Source organism: Podarcis cretensis (genome assembly GCF_951804945.1).
Source record: "Podarcis cretensis genome assembly, chromosome: 2".
Classification (NCBI taxonomy): domain Eukaryota; kingdom Metazoa; phylum Chordata; class Lepidosauria; order Squamata; family Lacertidae; genus Podarcis; species Podarcis cretensis.
Genome location: NC_137171.1, coordinates 65,473,674 through 65,492,656, shown reverse-complemented (window position 1 = coordinate 65,492,656; position 18,983 = coordinate 65,473,674). Strand labels below are relative to the sequence as shown.

Sequence of the window (18,983 nt, the reverse complement as noted above, 5' to 3'; positions counted from 1 at the left end):
ACACGGACCACACAGAAACAAGCAAGTACTCAGTCTCTATTGATTCCATGCATCATGGATATGCAGAATTATATAGTGATGCACAATGATGTTAACACAGATAATAAATCACTGTGTAGTAGAAGAAAAGCAAAAGCTACTCTGCTTCAGCAGAGTCTCTCCTATCCAGTAAAACAATGGAAAACCTCGCAAGTCAAGGAAGCAGCGGAGTAAGCCGATTGGGCACCTGGGGTGGTGCGCATGGGTGCCCGGTACCTAGGGGCAGGGCCAGCCACCTGTGGGAGGTGAGCCGGGGCAGGACACTTCTCAGGGCCTCCAAGGAGTCTGCCTGCCTCCTCCCACTCAGCCATCTTACAGCTGAGGGGGAGGTGGCGGGTGGACTGTTTGGGGCAACGTGGAGCCTGTGAGCGCCCAAGCCACTGCATCACTCCCAGGAGAAACAGGTGGCTTGGGTGCACTGCAGGCCCTGTGGTGAGTGCTGCCCAGCATTTTGTCACCCCCCTCAGTGGTGACAACCAGACAGCCCACCCCCACCGAACCCCTTTCCTTCGCCCCTGAGTCAAGGGAGAAGGGGACTTACTTAGCTTTATTTCTGATACGTTTCATTTACAGAGAACATTCAAACATGTCATCCACCCTCAGGAGTGTGAAATTGTATAATCCAGGAATTATTCCACTACATGCTATTCCTGCACATTTCCTGCTCATTAAAGATTTCTGGAGGACTGGAAATAAAGTTTGGTGAGCTTATGAACAAGACCTCCACAGAAATGCATTTCTCTCCAAATGTCTTTAGTGGTCTTTTCTTTTTCAAGTTTTATTTTCCTAAATTGGCAGGTCAAAGTTTACCACTCAACTTTGGATCTTCAATCTGGCTGTAAATTTTCAGTGTTCATGGCTGTTAATGATTCAACAGGATGTGTCCAGTTTGCATTCCATAAAATACTGATTGTATCATGCCAATGTTAAGGAAGTAAAGGGACAACTGGATGTTTTTTGCATATTTGAAAGACTTCTCATTAAAAAATAACAGATTCTGCACCACAGTTGGCTTTCTGACCTGTTGCAGAGCTCTCTGGATGTCAATCCCTTGTCCCCAAGGGACAGCTGGATTTGCTAGGCAGTCCCCCGCATTCCCACGGCGAGAGATGTCAATCCGCTGTTTCCTGAGACTCTGAAAAGCTTCTGCCATTACTCGAACTCCATCATACGTAAGAGCAGATGTGTACTAGAAAACAGAAAAAAAAAATATGTCCTCCCTATTAGGGCTCCAATTAGGAAACTTGGAGACTCATGCTCCTTTTTCCAAAAGAGGAACCCACAAATTAATTTAACAGAATTTAATTTCAAGCTGCAGTTTGAATGGGCTTTCACTAGTATCAGTTCAAATGAAAATATTGTGGGAATATGTCAGCAAGCTAGGATCAGGTGCTTTGTAATTAAAAGAACAGTTGCATGAAACTTTGTTGTTTGAGCTAAAGACTAGGCCTCTATGCTTGGCTTTGACTGATGTCCAGTACAATCCTGCAAAATTTCTGCTCAGATGTAAGGCCAACTGAGATCAGTAGGACTTACCCAAGTAAACGTTGGGCAGTGACTTCAACCTTGCTTTCTGAAGGGATCAGCTTCCAATCCAGCTGTGTCTGTACCTGCCCCACACCTGATGACATGTGTAGGGCAAGGTAGTATGATTTGGGAGAAACAGCCTCGTCGGCCAAATTGGAACCTGTGTTGATCCAAATTTGGCCAGAGGATTGGAGGTTTCAGACTTGCTGGTTTCATATCCTGTGATTTGTAGACCCAACTGAATTCCAGTTTTGGAAGCCCACCCCCTGCCGGTATTCATTTCAATTTTAGATTTTAATGTCTTGGACTTCATGGTTAGGAGGAACTTATGTTGTACATGAAGAAATGATGTACCAGAAGGTAAGGCACAGAGCTGAGTTGGAGATCTGATAGAATGCTATGCTTGAAAATTGTTACTGCTGCTTTTAAAAAAGGTTTACATTTTAAACACTTTAATTCAAAACTAAACAATTATGGACATAGCCATGGAGCATGATCCCAAACAGTAGTATTTCACTATGCACATTTTTTTAAAAAATTATACCCTGTCTTTCCTCCCAGGCCAAGCAAATTACATTAAGCTTGCAATTCTGCTTCCCGGTACTTGGAAATGCAACCTAGTGGAATCATTTTTCCAAGTAAACGTGTTTAGAATTGGGTTGTCAGTCTGACATATTCTCTCTCCTAGCAGCAAAACAGAAGCCCAGAGATGCAGGAGTTCAGCTAATATTGCTTTAGAAAAGGAAGTATGCTTGATTCACAAAGCCAAATATATGTCCAAAAGATTCCTCGTGTGCCAGGGTGTATATATACAGTATAGATATGCAGATATATAGCTATATACTGTATATATTTCAAAAGGCAGCACTTCTAGAAATTGTCAGGCTTCAGGGAATCTGATCCCTCTCCCTCACGGCAGGCTGCCAGTAATAAAGATACAAGAAGCTCTTACCAAAGTCTTTTATTCACAGAGAGAGGATTAGAAATGCCGCCTCTCCGGTAATGGCGTTGCTCCGAGTAATCTCCTCCCCCCTTTCCCTCTCAGTCGTCAGCAGTGCCACCCCCTTTACAGTGGCTGCTTGGGGTCAATTGCCTCTTCGCTTTCTGCTCTACCACTTTCACTGGTCACCAGGTTCTGGGAGAAGGGGGGTTGGGGGTTGGAATGCTTTCTAGTGATAACGTGCCAGCCAGCTGCTCTGGCTCTGGTTCTCCTCCCCCCTCTTCTCCCATTATCACCCAGCTTTGCCTCTCTTCTGTCTCAGTGCCATGACCTTCTGCAAACCACTATTGTAAAGCTATACTGTCCTCCTCTTCTCTGGGAGATGCGGGGGGAGGGGGCAGTCTCCACCATTCCTCATCAGTCCAGTCCCTGACAGAAATTGATAGAACTATTTCTGTCATATAGTACTTTGTTCTTACAGAAACAAAAACCAATTGAAGCTGTTTCGCCCCCTCTTCCAGTCTGAAGCAGCTCTTCTAAGAGTTTCTGTTAGTGGTTCCCCATTGCTCAGATACATGGCTCATGTCGCCCAAAAGCCATGCATTCAGTATCATGGGCCTGATTCTGTGGAACTCCCTCCTGGCTGAGATTACTCAGGCCCCCACCCAGCTGAATTCCAGGAACTTGTTACATACCTTTATATTTCAGCAGGCATATTCAGCTTTCTATTTTTGTGATTAATTTTAATTGATTCTATCCAATATTATTTTTTTGTAATATTACTGTACACCACTTAGAAACTTCAATGTTGACCAGTATATATATGATTTAAATAAATGAAGGGTCGTTCAATTCTTCTTCTTTTTATATCACACAGGGGTCCTCTCTTGATTAAGCAAGCAAAATGTCGTCTGACCAACAAGTTTGTTGTGATTTGGTACGAACATTAAAACTTTGAGTTTCTGATTTCAAATGGAAAGCATGTTAATGACAGGAGTGCAGCGCAAAGGCTACCTCAGAGAAACGGTTTTCAGTACCACTTGCCTTTGGCCTCTTCCAGTCCACACGAGGTTGTTCCCTGGCATCATTGCTCTTCCACTGTTGCATGATCCTGGCTGGGATGGTGTCTGTATAATTCACCAGCTGGAATCCGGTCACATTTGCACCACTTTCCTTGAATTTCCCTAAGTCGATATCCATGAAGCCCTAAAGAAGGAGAGAAGCAAAACAAAGAGTTAAACCAATGTTTCGAGCACTGTATGATGTCCATATGTATGAGAGCCAGTGTGGTGTAGTGGTTAAGAGCGGTAGTCTCGTAATCTGGGGAACCGGGTTCGCGTCTCCGCTCCTGCACATGCAGCTGCTGGGTGACCTTGGGCTAGTCACACTTCTCTGAAGTCTCTCAGCCCACTCACTTCACAGAGTGTTTGTTGTGGGGGAGGAAGGGAAAGGAGAATGTTAGCCGCTTTGAGACTCCTTCGGGTAGTGATAAAGCGGGATAGCAAATCCAAACTCTTCTTCTTCTTCATCATCATCATCAATGTTCTACATCTTTGTAATGCTGCAGTGCTACAAAACTGGTTTCACTTATTTCATGAAAGTGTGGCTTCCTATGTGGAGCCATCTGTCCCCCATTTCCTCAGCCTTGAGTAGTGCTCTGAACTGAATATACAGTCACTGGAAACAAAACCTGGTAGCCTTAGCTATGACAGGATCCCCCACATTATACAAGTATTTCCCTCCAGAGATGGGAGGATCATCAGTTTTGGTTTTCAATGCTTCTCATTTTCCCATTCTTAAATGAAGTTCTCCACATTTCTGCAGCAAGCTGCATTTTTAATAAGTAAGTAAGTAAGTAAGTAAATAAGTAAGTAAGTAAATAAATAAATAATCCTCATGAAAATCAATTAGCACTATAGTGCAAATTTCTCCTAATAAAATATTTTTTGCACGAGATTTTGGCTAATATACATTTTCTTCAAGCAATTTTCCTTAATGCAATGCATATTTGAATGTTATTTTCACTACTGTACAGTGGTACCTTGGTTTGCATACGTCTTGGTTTGCATACATTTTGGGATTACGAACAATTTTTGGGGGGAGGGCCCTTTGGTGAAAGCATGCCTTGGGTTACAACCTGTTTTGGTTTACAAACAGACCTCTGGAACGGATTATGGTTGTAAACCAAGGTACCACTGTATTAAGTTCTATGCGCACTTTCCCTGAATATATGCATATTTGTAAACATTGTTTGGTTGGGGAACCGCATCACAGAATTCAGATAAGTGAAAATTCCTAGGGATGTCCATGTTCTGACTGTCAAATTGTTTTGGAAAGGGAACATCTGATAATATGAACTGAAACAAATTTCTCCTCCATCCCTAGTTGCCACCACTGATAAAGCTCAAGCCTAGGCTTTAATAATTAGTTCCAAAAGTGATTTGGGCAGGAAGATGGGAAAGCTATGGAGAGTCTCTGCTGCTTCCTGCCCTGCTACTTTCCAGCAAATTTCCTAGGCATAAGAACATAAAATCAAACAAAATGACCAGACTAGTCCAGTATCCTTTTTTCCATAGTGGCCACCCATCTGATCCCGGGGGTAGTGAGTGGCCACACTGACAGGAAGGCATTAATAGTCTTATGCTCCATCAATTTGTCTAATCCCAATTCCATAGTTTAACTGTTAAGTATCTCCTTTCGTCTGCTTTGAATCTTCCATCTTTCAGCTTCATTGGATGATTCTGGTTTCCAGCGATATGAGAGAGGAAGAAAACATATATCTATTCACACTATGCATAACTTTACACATCTGAAACATGTTCCCTTTACATACCTTTCCTCAACAGTCCCAAATTTTGCAAGTTTTCCTTGTAGCTACAGACTCCCATCATTTTTATTGCCCTTTCTGGTATATTTCCTGCTCTAGGCTCTACTTTGAGGTGCATACCACACCCCTCTTTTCTTGTGTGAGAGCACTGCACTCCAAAACACATGTTTTTGGGTGCCGTGATCTCACCTCCCCAAAGAATTTTTTTGGGGGGGCTGCAAACTTGCATGGCACCCCCAAACACATGTTTGGGGTGCCATGAGAGCACTGTCCTGAAAAAAGCATGTCTTTCAGGGCCGTGATCTCGCACGTCATGTGACTCACATGGGAGCATGGCCCTGGAAGACTTGCAGCCCAGTTTTTCACTGAGACGTGTTGGAGGGTATGCATGTACTCAGTAAAATATTTAACAAAAACGCGTAACATTTAGCTGGTAAAATATTAAAAGTCCCTTTGATCCCTTAAGTAATGCAACATAGAGTTTTTGGGTATCCTGAGTGGCCTGATTTTGTGTGTGTGTTTAAACCCCATCTTAGCTTTCACCTTCAGAAAGGTTGAATCTACTATTTTTCAATCCCACATCGCCAAGAGGGGAGGCCAAAATGGGATGATGACTTGAATTTCAATGCGAAAAGGAAAATAGGCCCATTAGCTGGAGTACATTTTCATTAGGGCTGCTTGACTAATGGGAAAATGTATTCCTAGAGAATGATTCAATGGGGAAAGTGTCAAAATTTGCAAGGAGCATTAGTCACAAGGAGATGCTCACCCAACTCTAAATCTCATGCACTCAATCAAATGTCAATAGAGGATAAGGCACTCTCAGATTAAGGTCCATGAAAGAAATAAAAGTTATAGAACAATTGACCTTTCAGTTGACCAGATTTAGCTGTCAAGGAACAGAGTAGACTATAGAGTAGAAAGAACATGTTACCCACCCTCTCCACCTTCTCCATCACACTGATGTTCATTTATTTAGGAATTTTTACCCTGCCTTTCAGTGTTGTCACATCCGGGGAAGGTTACAAATAATAATAATAAAACAAACAAATAATAGCAAATACTGAAATGACAAATTAACAGCAGCAGAGCAGTAAAAACACAGAATTCACACCCGCTCGACCTACATTTAAAGGCACCTAGGAAAATAAAGCATTTGATTGGTGCTGAAAAGACATGAGTAGGTGCCAGGTGATCCTCCCTGTGGAGAGCATTCCAGAGATGGTGTGCCACTATTTAGAAATTCAGGTTTACTCCATATGTGGATTATCCAACTATCCTCTCATTGCTTTCATGTATTTTCCAGCTGTGCTTGTAACAATTTCCACGCAGTCCAAAACTATATATGTATTTCCTTTGATCCCTCAGATTTGCATAAAACCAGACTACTGCAAATGCAAACCGCATTAAACCACATAAAAATTTCCACACCAGACACTGCGCAGAAGGTTAATTTGAAACATTTATACTGAGAATTTCCATTTTTTTTGCAGCTGTGCTCCTGATTTCCAGAACTATTGATGGAGAAACATCCCCACCCCTGATTCCTCAGGTTTTGAACAAAACCAGAAAGCTGCAGAAGTAAAGCTCATTCAATAATTTTTTTAACGTTGCTTGCTTGTGCCATTTTCTGCTTTTGTGCAATTCTGAGGGATTCAAAGAAAAATAACATGATACTGCACAGCTATCTATGTGTACTCCCTGTCAATATTTAATTAGCATAATAGTAGATGGTGGGGCCAAACACAAAAGAGAATGCCGATTGGTATGAATAGGAAAGACCAAAGTTGTTCATTACAGTGGTACCTTGGGTTAAGAACTTAATTCATTCTGGAAGTCCGTTCTTAACCTGAAACTGTTCTTAACCTGAAGTACCACTTTAGCTAATGGGGCCTCCAGCTGCCGCCACGCCGCCGCTGCACGATTTCTGTTCTCATCCTGACGCAAAGTTCTTAACCTTAGGTACTATTTCTGGGTTAGTGGAGTCTGTAACCTGAAGCGTCTGTAACCTGAAGTGTCTGTAACCCGAGGTACCATTGTATATACAAATTCAAATACGTGGGTGTGGATTATTCCAGTCTAATCTGAATGAGGCAGGAGAAACAAATTAACAGCTAAATAATGCTCAGATGTAGACAAGCTCTGAGAGTCCAGTGCTGGGTGCTAACAAAAAAAGCAAATAACAGAAACAAGCGAAAGCAAGTGTAAAGGGACAGCTCCTCAAATTTTATAAAAATCTATTTATAAACAGCATGTTTAAATGTGTTCCTACTTTTTTGAAACCTCCTTTTTCCTTGCTAGCTCTCTCTATTAATTGATTAGATTACAATGCCTTAGAGGCAGTGTTTTGCTTTGTTACTGTGCTAGTATTATTGCTATCCACCTAGAGCCCCTGGGATGGAATGGGTTATCAATCTAAATCAAGAAACGTAAAACTGCCCACTGTGTAAGACGCAAGTAAGCTTTAAAAAACACCCAACAGTTCATAAAACCAGCTAGGTGGCAAATCTGAGCTGCAGCAATTGCACGTATATATTCCCATCTGCATTAAAATTCCTCTAGATCTTCAAAAGTGGTCCATTAAATTTAAAAACAAAAAGCAGGCAGTTAATAGAATTTGGTGGGATCAGTCAGCAGAGAAAGGGTCCCTGGGCAATGCTGGAATGGTGAGACTTGAAAGAGGCATAAAAAAATGTTATATATATATGTGTGTGTGTGTGTGTGTGTGTGTGTGTGTGTATCTCACATTGACCATAATTGTTGCTCTTCTCAACCACTTACTATATGGGTCATGCTGTGTAAATTAAAGAGAAAAATATGGTAAGATAAGTAGACAAAAGCTCGATCTAAATCAGTTTCATGTCAGCATAATTTCTCACCCCCCATTGTGGACAATATACCTTTGGAGAAAAATAATAATATATGGAGCAGGTTACAAGAGTATTTCTATTCACCATGCACCAACTCCTGAATACACTTAGTGTGACATAATACACAGAAAATATCATTACTCACTTTTTCCTTCTCTCTTTTTAATGTTTGTCTGCATGCCATTAGAATGTAAGCCTTCAAGTGGGGCCACTTTTAAAACATATCTCTCTCTCTCTCTCTCTCTCTCTCTCTCTCTCTCTCTCTCTGTGTGTGTGTGCGTGTGTGTGTGTGTGTGTGTGTGCGCGCGCGCATGTGCGTGCATGCGTGCTGAATATGTGTGTGGTTGCTGAATATTCTTATTTTAAATCAATAGATTGAGTTGCATCCAATTGCTCCCCTTTGTTCATGGAATACTTTTTGCTCCAGAGGAGAAATCCACAAACAGAGAATGGAATGTGATTTCCACCATCAAATTCTCCCACCCTTTTACAGTCCCCTTCACAACTTCCCACACTATTCTGGAGAGTTTCCCACCTGAGGGGTGGATCACATCACAGTGGATGTGGCTGCAGTTGGAAGGGTGAATCAGCTCAACCACTCCCTGCTTCTGTTCATGGAAGCCACCAATGGATTGAACAGTCTTCTGTGAACTAAGGGGCATAACTAGATAGACCCCTATGCATATGAAGCTTGCCCGACATTGAGTCAGGTCACTCGTCCCAAGCCAATACTATTTACTGTACTCTGAGTGGCAGCAGCTCTCAAGATCTTGCCTAGCCCTTCTGCCTAGAAGAGGTCTTCCCTAGTCCTTCTGCCTGAGAGCCTCCTACCTGGAAAGGACAGAAATTGAACCTGGGGTAGATCTACACTCCTGGTTTTTCACGTTAAGGAAGGGTTAAGGAATGGTTTTCATAATGCAGGTGGACACATGACGTCCTACTTTTAACGTTCATAATGTGTGATTAAAATGTGACACCAGAGGGCACTACAAAGCAACCAGCAACTGGCAGTAGGGAAACGGCGTTTTCACAAAAACAAGAACCCCAAAGGTAAGAAACACTTAATTTACAAGTATGCCCTGTGACATTTTAGAATGATATATCTAATATCATTCTAATAACGTAATACAGGTCAGTGTAGATCCTGCCCTGGAGTCTTCTACGTGCAAATGATACTCTTTGTGTTATGGTGGCATTTTATTTATATTTTGATTTTTGTGTTATTATATTTATATCCTTTTTCTCCCTGGGGAAATCCAGCCATATGGGAGGGGTTTAAATAAATCATCATCATCATCATCATCATCATCATCATCATCCAGGCACTTAGTGTGGCATGCACTGTTCTTGCTTGTTTCATATTATTCTCACACAACAACCCTATGACTTAGGTTGGGCAGCTGGGGTTTCAATAACCAATGGCAAGCAGCAAGACACACTTCCTTCATCTGAGATGGCTTACGGGCATCACTTATGGCGGGGAACTCCTGCAGGGCTCCCCACGCTGTGGATGTCTGCCCGGCGCGCGGGCGCTCTGCTTCAGGGCGCCTCGCCTGCCGGACGGCAGGCTGCTATCCGCAGCGTGGGGAGCCCTGCGGGGAACTCCCGCAGGGCTGCCTAGGCTGCGGATGTGTTCCTGAAGTGCCGGGCGCAGCCTAGACAACCCTGTGGGAACTCCCGCAGGGCTGCCTAGGCTGTGGATATCTTCCTGAAGCCTGGAGAGCAAGAGGGGTCGGTGCGCACCGACCCCTCTCGCTCTCCACGCTTCAGCGAAAGCCTGCATTCACCCCATAGGACGCACCCAGATTTCCCCTTCATTTTTGGAGGGGGGAAAGTGCGTCCTATAGGGCGAAAAATACGGTAAACAAGCTATAGCTTAGGGCTCCACTCTCTTGGGACCCCCCAAATAATTAAAGGGGGGGAAAACCAACTGGATGTACATTTCCAAAATATAAGATAAAAAACAAAACAAAACACCTGCATACAGTAACAGTGTTTTGTGTTGTGTAGGCTCCTATAGTGTAAGTATTGGGCCCCACCTGCTAGCCTGCTCCCTAAAATATCACTGGTTTGTTCATTTCTATATATAGGGTGCCTACATTCTTCATGGTCTGGTTGCATGGCAAGATGTGCAAATGGCTTGAGATACCTATAAGGTCCATAAATTACCATATAGCATATATTCAACACAAAAAACAGCAGCAATTTGTTGTCCTTGACAAAGGACAGCTGGACATATAAAGGGCCCCATTACCTTCAGTAGCTTAGGGCCTCATCAAACCTAAATCCAGCCCTGACTGGAGGCCACAGCCAGCACTAGCATGATTGGGAAATTGGGAAGACACTGCTGGGAACCCCACTAATTGCCAAACACTAGTGAAGTATTTCAAAGAAATTACATTTACAACTGATATCAGAAACTGCAAAGACCTAGTGGAGTTCCACTGAATCGACAGTATTCTGGCATATCCAAGAGGAAAGATTTCAGCAATAAAATAAAAACTGTCAGATGTAACAATGGCTTCTTCCTAACTACAACAATATAGTAGCAGTTATAACTGTAGGATGTAGAAACAAGAATTAATATATGCTGTGGTTAAATTAAAATGGTTTAAGTAGTAACTGACAAAACAAATGTTCAGTCTCTTACTGCACAGCTAAACTGCATGTACTGCATCATTTCAGAGTATGCACATGTTAAACCTGTACACTTATCACAGGTCTAGCATCTGAGTTGACTCTTTAATTGCAGCAATCAAAAACCTGGAGGGGAAAAGGTCAAATTGCTTTAAAACTAGCCATATGGCAGTTTTAAGTCATAATATCCCAGCCTTACACAGCATCACTCTGTGTATGTAGCTCCAGCAAAGGAAATATTAATAGCAAGCATAGCTACAAATTGCCAGGAAGCACCAAGGGAGAGGAAATGTTAGCATTGATGCATTTTCATGCTTCTTTTAGTTTAGAAAGCTTTTTAAGATCAGTAAATCACAGATAAAAAAAAAATTGCATTCCATTACAGCAAGCTATCCAACTAGGCTTCCCACTGCATCTTCAGTGTCAATCGATCTGGAAATGCACAAATCAAGCCCTGTGTTGTTTTTCTCATCAAATGCAAATAGAACAGCAGATTTACAGCATAGGAAACTTGAGATGACTGGTCTCAAATTGGCCAGCTATTTACCATATTGAAATTTATATTTGTTAAGGTCTTTTCAGGACGACATTACCCTGCTATCAGCTGTCCTTCAAAATGCACTTCACACATCTTAATCAACATTTTTTAAATGGTCAACTTTGACACTTGAGTGATGGTTAACATTACTTCCAGTCCTTCTTTCCATAGTCTGAAAATTTAATCTTCTGGAATAAAATGCAGCAGATGTGAGGAATAATAACTAGTATTGACTAGCAATGCAATCATGTATGTCTACTCAGATCAGAAGAATTTCCTATTGAATTCAGTGAGACTTACTCCCAAGTAAGTGTGCATAAGATTGCAATCTTAAGGTACTTTCAGCTAATGACTCTGATCCACTTTTGTTTTGTATTTTGTTTTTGTTGGATTAATAGTAACAAGAAAAGCTTGAGCAGATACATTTTTTTTTGCCTGCAACAGAGTCTCTCCCAGTCCTTGGTTAGGACCAAAACTTTTTATACCATTCACCTTACCTAAAGGGGGGGGGGGGGACACCTCCCCAAAGACCACAAACATATTTGCACAAAATATTAATATGCTAATTTATATGCTTAGATGGAAATATAGAACTAATCACGATAATTCAAATTAAAAACAACACATTCTCATCATAGTGAGGTCTGTGACCATGTGATTTTTCTTACAAAGTATATTTAGTCTGACCCTTACACTAGGCTGACTATTAGCATTTCAAAATATCCCAGTGATAAAACAGTCCTTTCCTTTGCTACCATGTTAATTTACTAAAGAGGAGTTACCAGCATTTACCTGTAGGGAATTTTTAATGGAGTGTAAAACAGAGAGCACAACATAAAATCTTTCCACATAGAAGCACTCTTTTATATCTGTACAACAGATGACACCTCCAGCCTAGTTGCTTAATCCTGCATTCTGTGCAACAAATTGCTAACTCCTTTCAAGTGTTCTGTTGACACTGACAATGAGATACCACATTTAAGCTATGTGGAAGGAAAAAAAAAATAAGAATTTTCCATTCTTCTGTGTTCTCCATAACACCTTCCATAATGGATGAACCTCTTCTTCTATTTTTTAAAACAGTAGCAGCTTCAGCTATGTTGGGAGATCTAAGTATAACTAAGGGCTCCTTCAGACAACCTGTTTATTGAGCATTCACCCTGATTTGCTTGCACAAACCTTGCATTGTGGTTAGATTGTGTGCACTGTTTATTGAGCATTCATTTTGATTTGCTTGTGGGGTTGTTATATGACAATGGGCATTGATTGTGATTTTCTTGTGGAGTGCTAATACATCTCCCCTGTAATAATGTGTTCACCCCAAACTTTTCAGTACATCCCTAACCACAAAAAGTGTTGTTTCTTAAGAGGAAATGTTCTGGTAGGGTGACAGAAGATTTTAATCCATTTTAACTGAAGAAACCTTGAATCAGGCACTTGAATCCCTTCCTCAAAATAATGAGCCTGGAGGCACTCTAACATTTGACAATTGACACCGGCCCAAGCGAGTAGCTTGACTTTTCTGATTGCTCCAGTCATCTTTGAGAGTGGGGGCCTCCTCCCCACCCTACATTTTGTAGATGAGATACTAAAGCCCTGCTAGCAATGAGCAGAAATATGCCTTTGCTGTGTTTGAACTCCTAGTAGAATCTAGCTATTGTTCTGACAGTTCTTTAACATTTCCTGCACAGCACAGCCTAAAATACCAGCGTGTTTACATTCTTTTTCTTTGAGGGAGGGGGACAGTCCCCCAGGCAACCGTCATAATTCTGAGGATGACTGGCTTCTTCTCTCTCCATTTCACACCTCCTACCCCCTCAAGGCCTGGCATCAAAATGCACAGTTCTAACCCCTTCCGAATGAGGGGAAGAGACCATTTCCTCTGAGCCAGCATTTGTCCGGCTCTACTTAATTGTCTGCAGCCGCCTTACTACATGCCTTCTTCTCTCACACCATGATAATGAATATACTTCTGTCTCCACCATCCAGAGGTCTTTCATCCCTGGGAGCAGAAAGGGTGAACAATCGGACCAAAAGAGAATCCCCTGATAGGGATTGCTGTCCTGAGTCCAGTGGTTAGCGTGCTGGGCGGGGGCACAGGGGCAGTTGTCCCAGGCACAAAATTGTTAGGGGCGCAAAATTTCAACACCTGGTGCTGCCTCAGTACAGCTGCGCACTTCCCTCTCTGGCCTCCGTTGAAAACGGCTTCTCCATGCAAATCAGAAAGTGACCTCTTCAGACAACAGAACAACTCTTCTTTTCTTAGCTCCTGTGATCTCCTGAGTGGCATGGACACCATTAGGCAGTTGAATGTGCATGCGTACTCCACCCATTTCCCTCCCGCCCTCTGCGTGACCCTGGGTTCTGGCAACCCATGCTACGCCAATGCCTGACTCCCACCCAACACACAAGGGCAGAGGTTCTTACTTGTATTTAAAACAGAGCTCTCTAGTCATGCAAGTAATGGTACAGGTTCAGCAGCAGGTATAGCAGCAGAAGTCAAGCGTTCAGGAGCCAAGCAAGAAGTTCAGGACTCAGTGGAAGCCACACACAAGGAAGGCAACTGATCTATAAATATATGTTAATGTATGTTAATGGTTGAGCTTTTGTGTACAGCCCTATGTGTAAAACTTTGTATCTTTCTGCTGCAGGGAATGATGAAATGGAAGAAAGACTTCTGCAAAATAAACCAATTGCGGTGGAATGGAAAATGCCACTTGAAAGTGTGAACGAATGTCAGAACGGACTGAGATATATCCATCCAATCTACCCACTGAGAAAGCAAGCAGCCCAATACTCCTACTTCCACAGAAAGAATGGGAATGAAAAGCTGCCACAAACAGCCAATTCTTAAAGCAATTGTGCATGGGCTTTTGTACAAGCCATTTCTACACCATCTGGGTGAATTTTAGGTATTTTGGAATCTAAGGAAACTATTAAAATTCACCCAAATGGGGTGAATCAAGTGGGAACAGTGCCAGTAGATATGGTCCTGCTTCCCCTTCTGTGTTTTCACTCTGTGCATAGAGTGAACAGGATTGTAGGAGTTCCACAGCTAGAACAATGTGAATTCTGGTGACGTATATTGTCTTAGAAAATCAGTAGCACAGCTGGATGATAGAGCCCAAGACTTAGGGCTATAAACACCAATGTTTCATGTCTGTTAAATAGTCTGTTAAATAGGCATATAGATACATATCCAACATATACGTTATCAGTCCCTTATTGTAATTTGTATAAAGCTTACATGTTACTGAGACACATATGAGATGCATACAAAACAAACGTTACTCTAAGGCAGTAAATTTTCCCCTCAGAGCTATTTACTTTCAAAGCCCAAGGCCATGTAGATAATTGTAAGCCATGTGACACCAAAGTTTCTGAATGCTACATTTCCCCCCAGGAATAACATTTTTTTCTCTTTTCATTACTTAGATAGTTGGTGTCCAGATAGAGGAGGCTTGGATACAATGCCAATACTTATGCTTATTATTTACATGACACATTTTAATTGGTTGTTTTGTCGTAAGAGTGAAAACATTTATCTTCTTTAGGATCTGTTAATGAACATGACACAGTCACTGTTGGAGAACTGATTTGGAGCTGGGCTTATTCATCACTCCTGGATAAAGATACCTTAGTATTGACTGTCAGTTCAGCCTTCTTTGTCAGCTGGAGGCTTTGAGGGCTATCAACACCAAAAAGCTCTCTGGCTTTATGCCTTAACCACAAGCCTGTTTTCTTCCCCTCACATTAGAAAGCTTTTATAAAGTAACATTATTTTACAAACACAATTGGTCACTTCCCCAGGAACTGCAATCCGGACCAAACACAAAGAATTCCTGAACATTTCAGGGTCTGTTTGTGGGGAAGAATCTGTAAGATACCACACTGAGCTATTATGCCAGAGATATCCAATGCTTTCATTAGATATGACTTCCTGAGTGGAATACGAAAATCTCTCCTTCATTTCTATCACAACCAATTAATGATGAGGCTGTTTAGAAGAAAGGAGGCCATCTGCCCAAGTCTTGTTCCAACATGCCTGCCTACAGGACACATGTTCCTTGTCTGCCTCAGAATTACTGCAGTGTCAGATCTGGTTATACCACCAAAATGCTCCTTCCATCTCTGTACTGCAAAGGCACAAAGGAAAGGTAAGTTCCACCATGATCAAGGGGGCTTACTCTCTACTAGTAAGTATATTTAGGATTGCAGCATAATGTAAGAAGAGCTGCAATCTCATGCACACTTACCTGGAATTAAAACCCATTGAACTCACTGGACTTACTTCAGAGTAAACACACAAAGGTGTGTGCCTTTATTTAGGTAACGCTATCGAATGGATAGATAGTGAGAATACACATCCATTGCACAGCTATCCATTATACATCTAACAGTAGATTTACTAATGCCTGATTTGAAAAGGGACAGGTTCTCCATCGGGTGTCAGAGGGAGAAGAAGGCTATGTAGAGCCTGGATAGAACTGACTGGGTCTACTTTGGAGCCTATGAAGTATATGGTGGGTTTCAGTGGACCCAGGAATCTGGAAGGTAAAGGGAGGAGCTAGAAACAGAAATATTTTAGAGATATGTAGTCAGGCAGAATCTGATACAAGGAACACTGGATGCATCCCCATAGCACTCCCAACTATTCAAACTCAATGTTGCATGAGAACTAATGTAAATTTCCTGTATATTTCATAAGGCAGCATTGACCAAGCAGGTCAGTACTACCAGCTTTAGAAGTGAAGATGAACATTTTGTGCTCTTTATTTTAGCTGCTGAGTGCATAGTTGAGTTCATGATACGAGTCCTCCTGGTGCCCTCAGGCCTAGTTTTCTAGGTGGTTGCCAGCATTACCTGCCCCTAAATTTAGCCCTGGGAAAAATACAAACAAAAATGAAACCGTATTCTCATTTTACTTGTTGTACTTCAGTATGATTACCTGAGCACAACAGTTATTGCTGCTACTTTACCGCGTTTCAGGAAATTCAAGTTCCTTGTGATTTTCCCTGACACCCCGCCCCTTTTTTGTGAAAACCAGGGCTTCTATTCCAATGCTAGAACCTTTCTTTAGTTTTCCCCAAAGCCTGGAGATCTATTACATGTAGCCACAAATGTGTCACTATTATTTATGCATGAATGACAAGGGGGATGAATTTGGATGGTGCTCGATTTAGCTCTTTTAATCTCAGGACTTCTTGCTTTACATTGTGCACTGAGTTATGGTTATCGGAGTGCAAAATATATGCAACCTGTATCAGTTGAAAATGGCACAAGGCCATTTCAATCATCAGTTTTCTCAGCAAAATTGATGGAAGCAGGGACCCAATCCTTTCCTTGCCAACGTGTCTGTGCATTTTTTTTCTGGAGAAAGCAGCAATTTAAACTCTTGAGCATTATTCTCAGCTGATCCAAGGGAAATGAATTTTTATTCTTTTCAGCTTTGAAAATAGAGATTTCCTGGAAGTCTAAAAGTTCACATGATTGTTTCTTTCTGTTGCGCTCTCTGGTTACACACCAGCTATGAAAAGGGAAAAGCACTCAAACTGTACACAGCCAGAATATATGGTGCCAGCTTAATAAAGTCTTTTCAAACAGTACATCATGTTTAGCTGTGCCATAAAGGTTTTATTGGTACACGCCTGTCCTTACAAATGATGGGCCCATAATTCATTAAAGCAGAACATTCCAATAGAGCCAATAAATCTTTATATAACACTTCATAGATGCTTATTGAACATACATCAAGTAATGGCACAAAGGGTATTGATGTGAAGAGTTTTAGATGTGCCTTGATTAATTATGCCCTTTACCCCAGAGGTCTTTTAAAGGGTAGTTCACTATTTGAGATCATCAGCCTGTGACGCAGGACAGGATTTCTGCATATAATTTACCGTAAAAAAATTAGTATCTACCAGTTTCAGTTGCCTGTTATAGGAAATTTTGTTGGCATGTGGGTATCTCACCATTCAACAGGTGAGATTGGCCTGGGATGCCAAACTTGTAAATATCTATTTTATTTAAAGTATTTATACTGTAGTTTTCAATCATGTCTTCAAGTCAGTTTCTGGGAAGGGAAGACTGGATCCAGTAAAAAAAGAAAAATCAAATCAAATCAAATAAGCTATTCAAAATAGAACAAATGAACCAAGAAATCAAAGATTTAGTACAGGTCTAGCTGCTGCAAAGTAAGCAAGTAAAAGATTACACAGACAAATTCTGTATTAATTAATAGCTATCGATGGATGAAGAGAATAAAACTGATTTGACCTGGCACTTAAAAGAGCAGACTAGATGTGACGTGAATGTCTCTGTGGAGAGTCTTCAGTCAGGATTCCATCAGCACAATGATTTCTGCTTACACAACATCATACCCTCCAACATTTCTCCAATGAAAATGGAGAAATCCTCATGCTGATGGAACAGGAGACTTATGTTGGGTGGACAAGTTCCTATGGGAAGGTGACCATAGAATCATAGAGTTGGCAGGGACCCCCAAGGTAATCTAATCCAAATCCCTCCAATGCAGGAATCCTGCCCACAGCCATACCTGGGTGGGCTTGAACCACCAACCTTCTGGTTAACAGACACACTGACCCCTTGTGCCACTGGGACTCCTCTTTCAGTACTCTTGTTCTCAGGGCATGTAGGGCTCTGTAGATGAAGGCCAGAATGTTGAATTTTGCCCAGAAACAAATCAGGAGGCATTGTAGATTTTCTAAAGTAATGAAACATGTTCTTTCCTGCATATCACAGTTAGCAATCATATTTGCCTTAGAACTGAGACAAGGGCCTAGCACTTTTACTTTCCCAGTGACTATTGGGAAATTATCTTTTTAAGGAGGCTTTCCTGAAAGAGTGACTCAGCCATTTTACAGTGGTACCTCTGATTATGAACTTAATTCGTTCCAGAGGTCCGTTCTTAATATGAAACTGTTCTTAACCAGAGGCGTGCTTTCACTAATGGGGCCTCTTGCTGCTGCTGCGCCACTGGCACACGGTTTCCATTCTCATCCTGGGGCAAAGTTCTCAACTTGAGGTAACTTTTCCAGGTTAGCGGAGTTTGTAACATGAAGCGTTTGTAACCTGAGGCGTTTTGTAACTCGAAGTACCACTGTATATGGTATTACTGTAGTGAATTTTGTGATCTGATGCTTTTTAAAATCTGTTTTTTATTGCTATGTATACTTCATTTTACTATGTTGTTGATCATTCACGTTGTAGACTGCTTTGGAAATATATGCCGGGAAGCAGCTTACAAATCCTTAAATTAATAAATACATTATCCTAATTATGCCTAGATGGTTGGATAGTGTTCTCGAAGCTACCAGCATGAGTTTGACCAAACTGCGAGACAGTGGAAGACAGGAGTGCCTGGCGTGCTCTGGTTCATGGGGTCACGAAGAGTCGGACACGACTAAACGACTAAACAACAACAACAAATTATGCCTAAGATGTACTTTCTCTATACTTGTCCTAGCTTCATTTACTATCTTTTATTGAACAGGACTTATATACCACTTAATCATGACTGACCTATGAGTGGATGACATAGAATACAAAAAAGATAACAACCAAGACCCAGTGGCGGAGCAAGCC

At 41.6% G+C, this 18,983-nt stretch overlaps 1 protein-coding gene across 7 annotated transcripts in view; it reads right to left on the bottom strand.

The window, feature by feature from the left end:
• GRIA1 (glutamate ionotropic receptor AMPA type subunit 1) overlaps window positions 1–18,983 on the bottom strand; it is a 201,720-nt gene that overhangs the window by 54,992 nt on the left and 127,745 nt on the right. For all 7 annotated transcript variants that reach the window (XR_013836516.1, XM_079968219.1, XM_079968214.1 and 4 more), the window contains exons 6-7: window positions 3,551–3,712; window positions 1,061–1,228 (exon numbers count right to left, since the gene is read on the bottom strand). Coding sequence is in view for 6 of the 7 variants with exons in the window: in XM_079968219.1 (XP_079824345.1) it covers window positions 1,061–1,228; window positions 3,551–3,712 (330 nt within the window). In the remaining variant the exon portion in view is untranslated. The remainder of the gene's footprint in view (window positions 1–1,060; window positions 1,229–3,550; window positions 3,713–18,983) is intronic.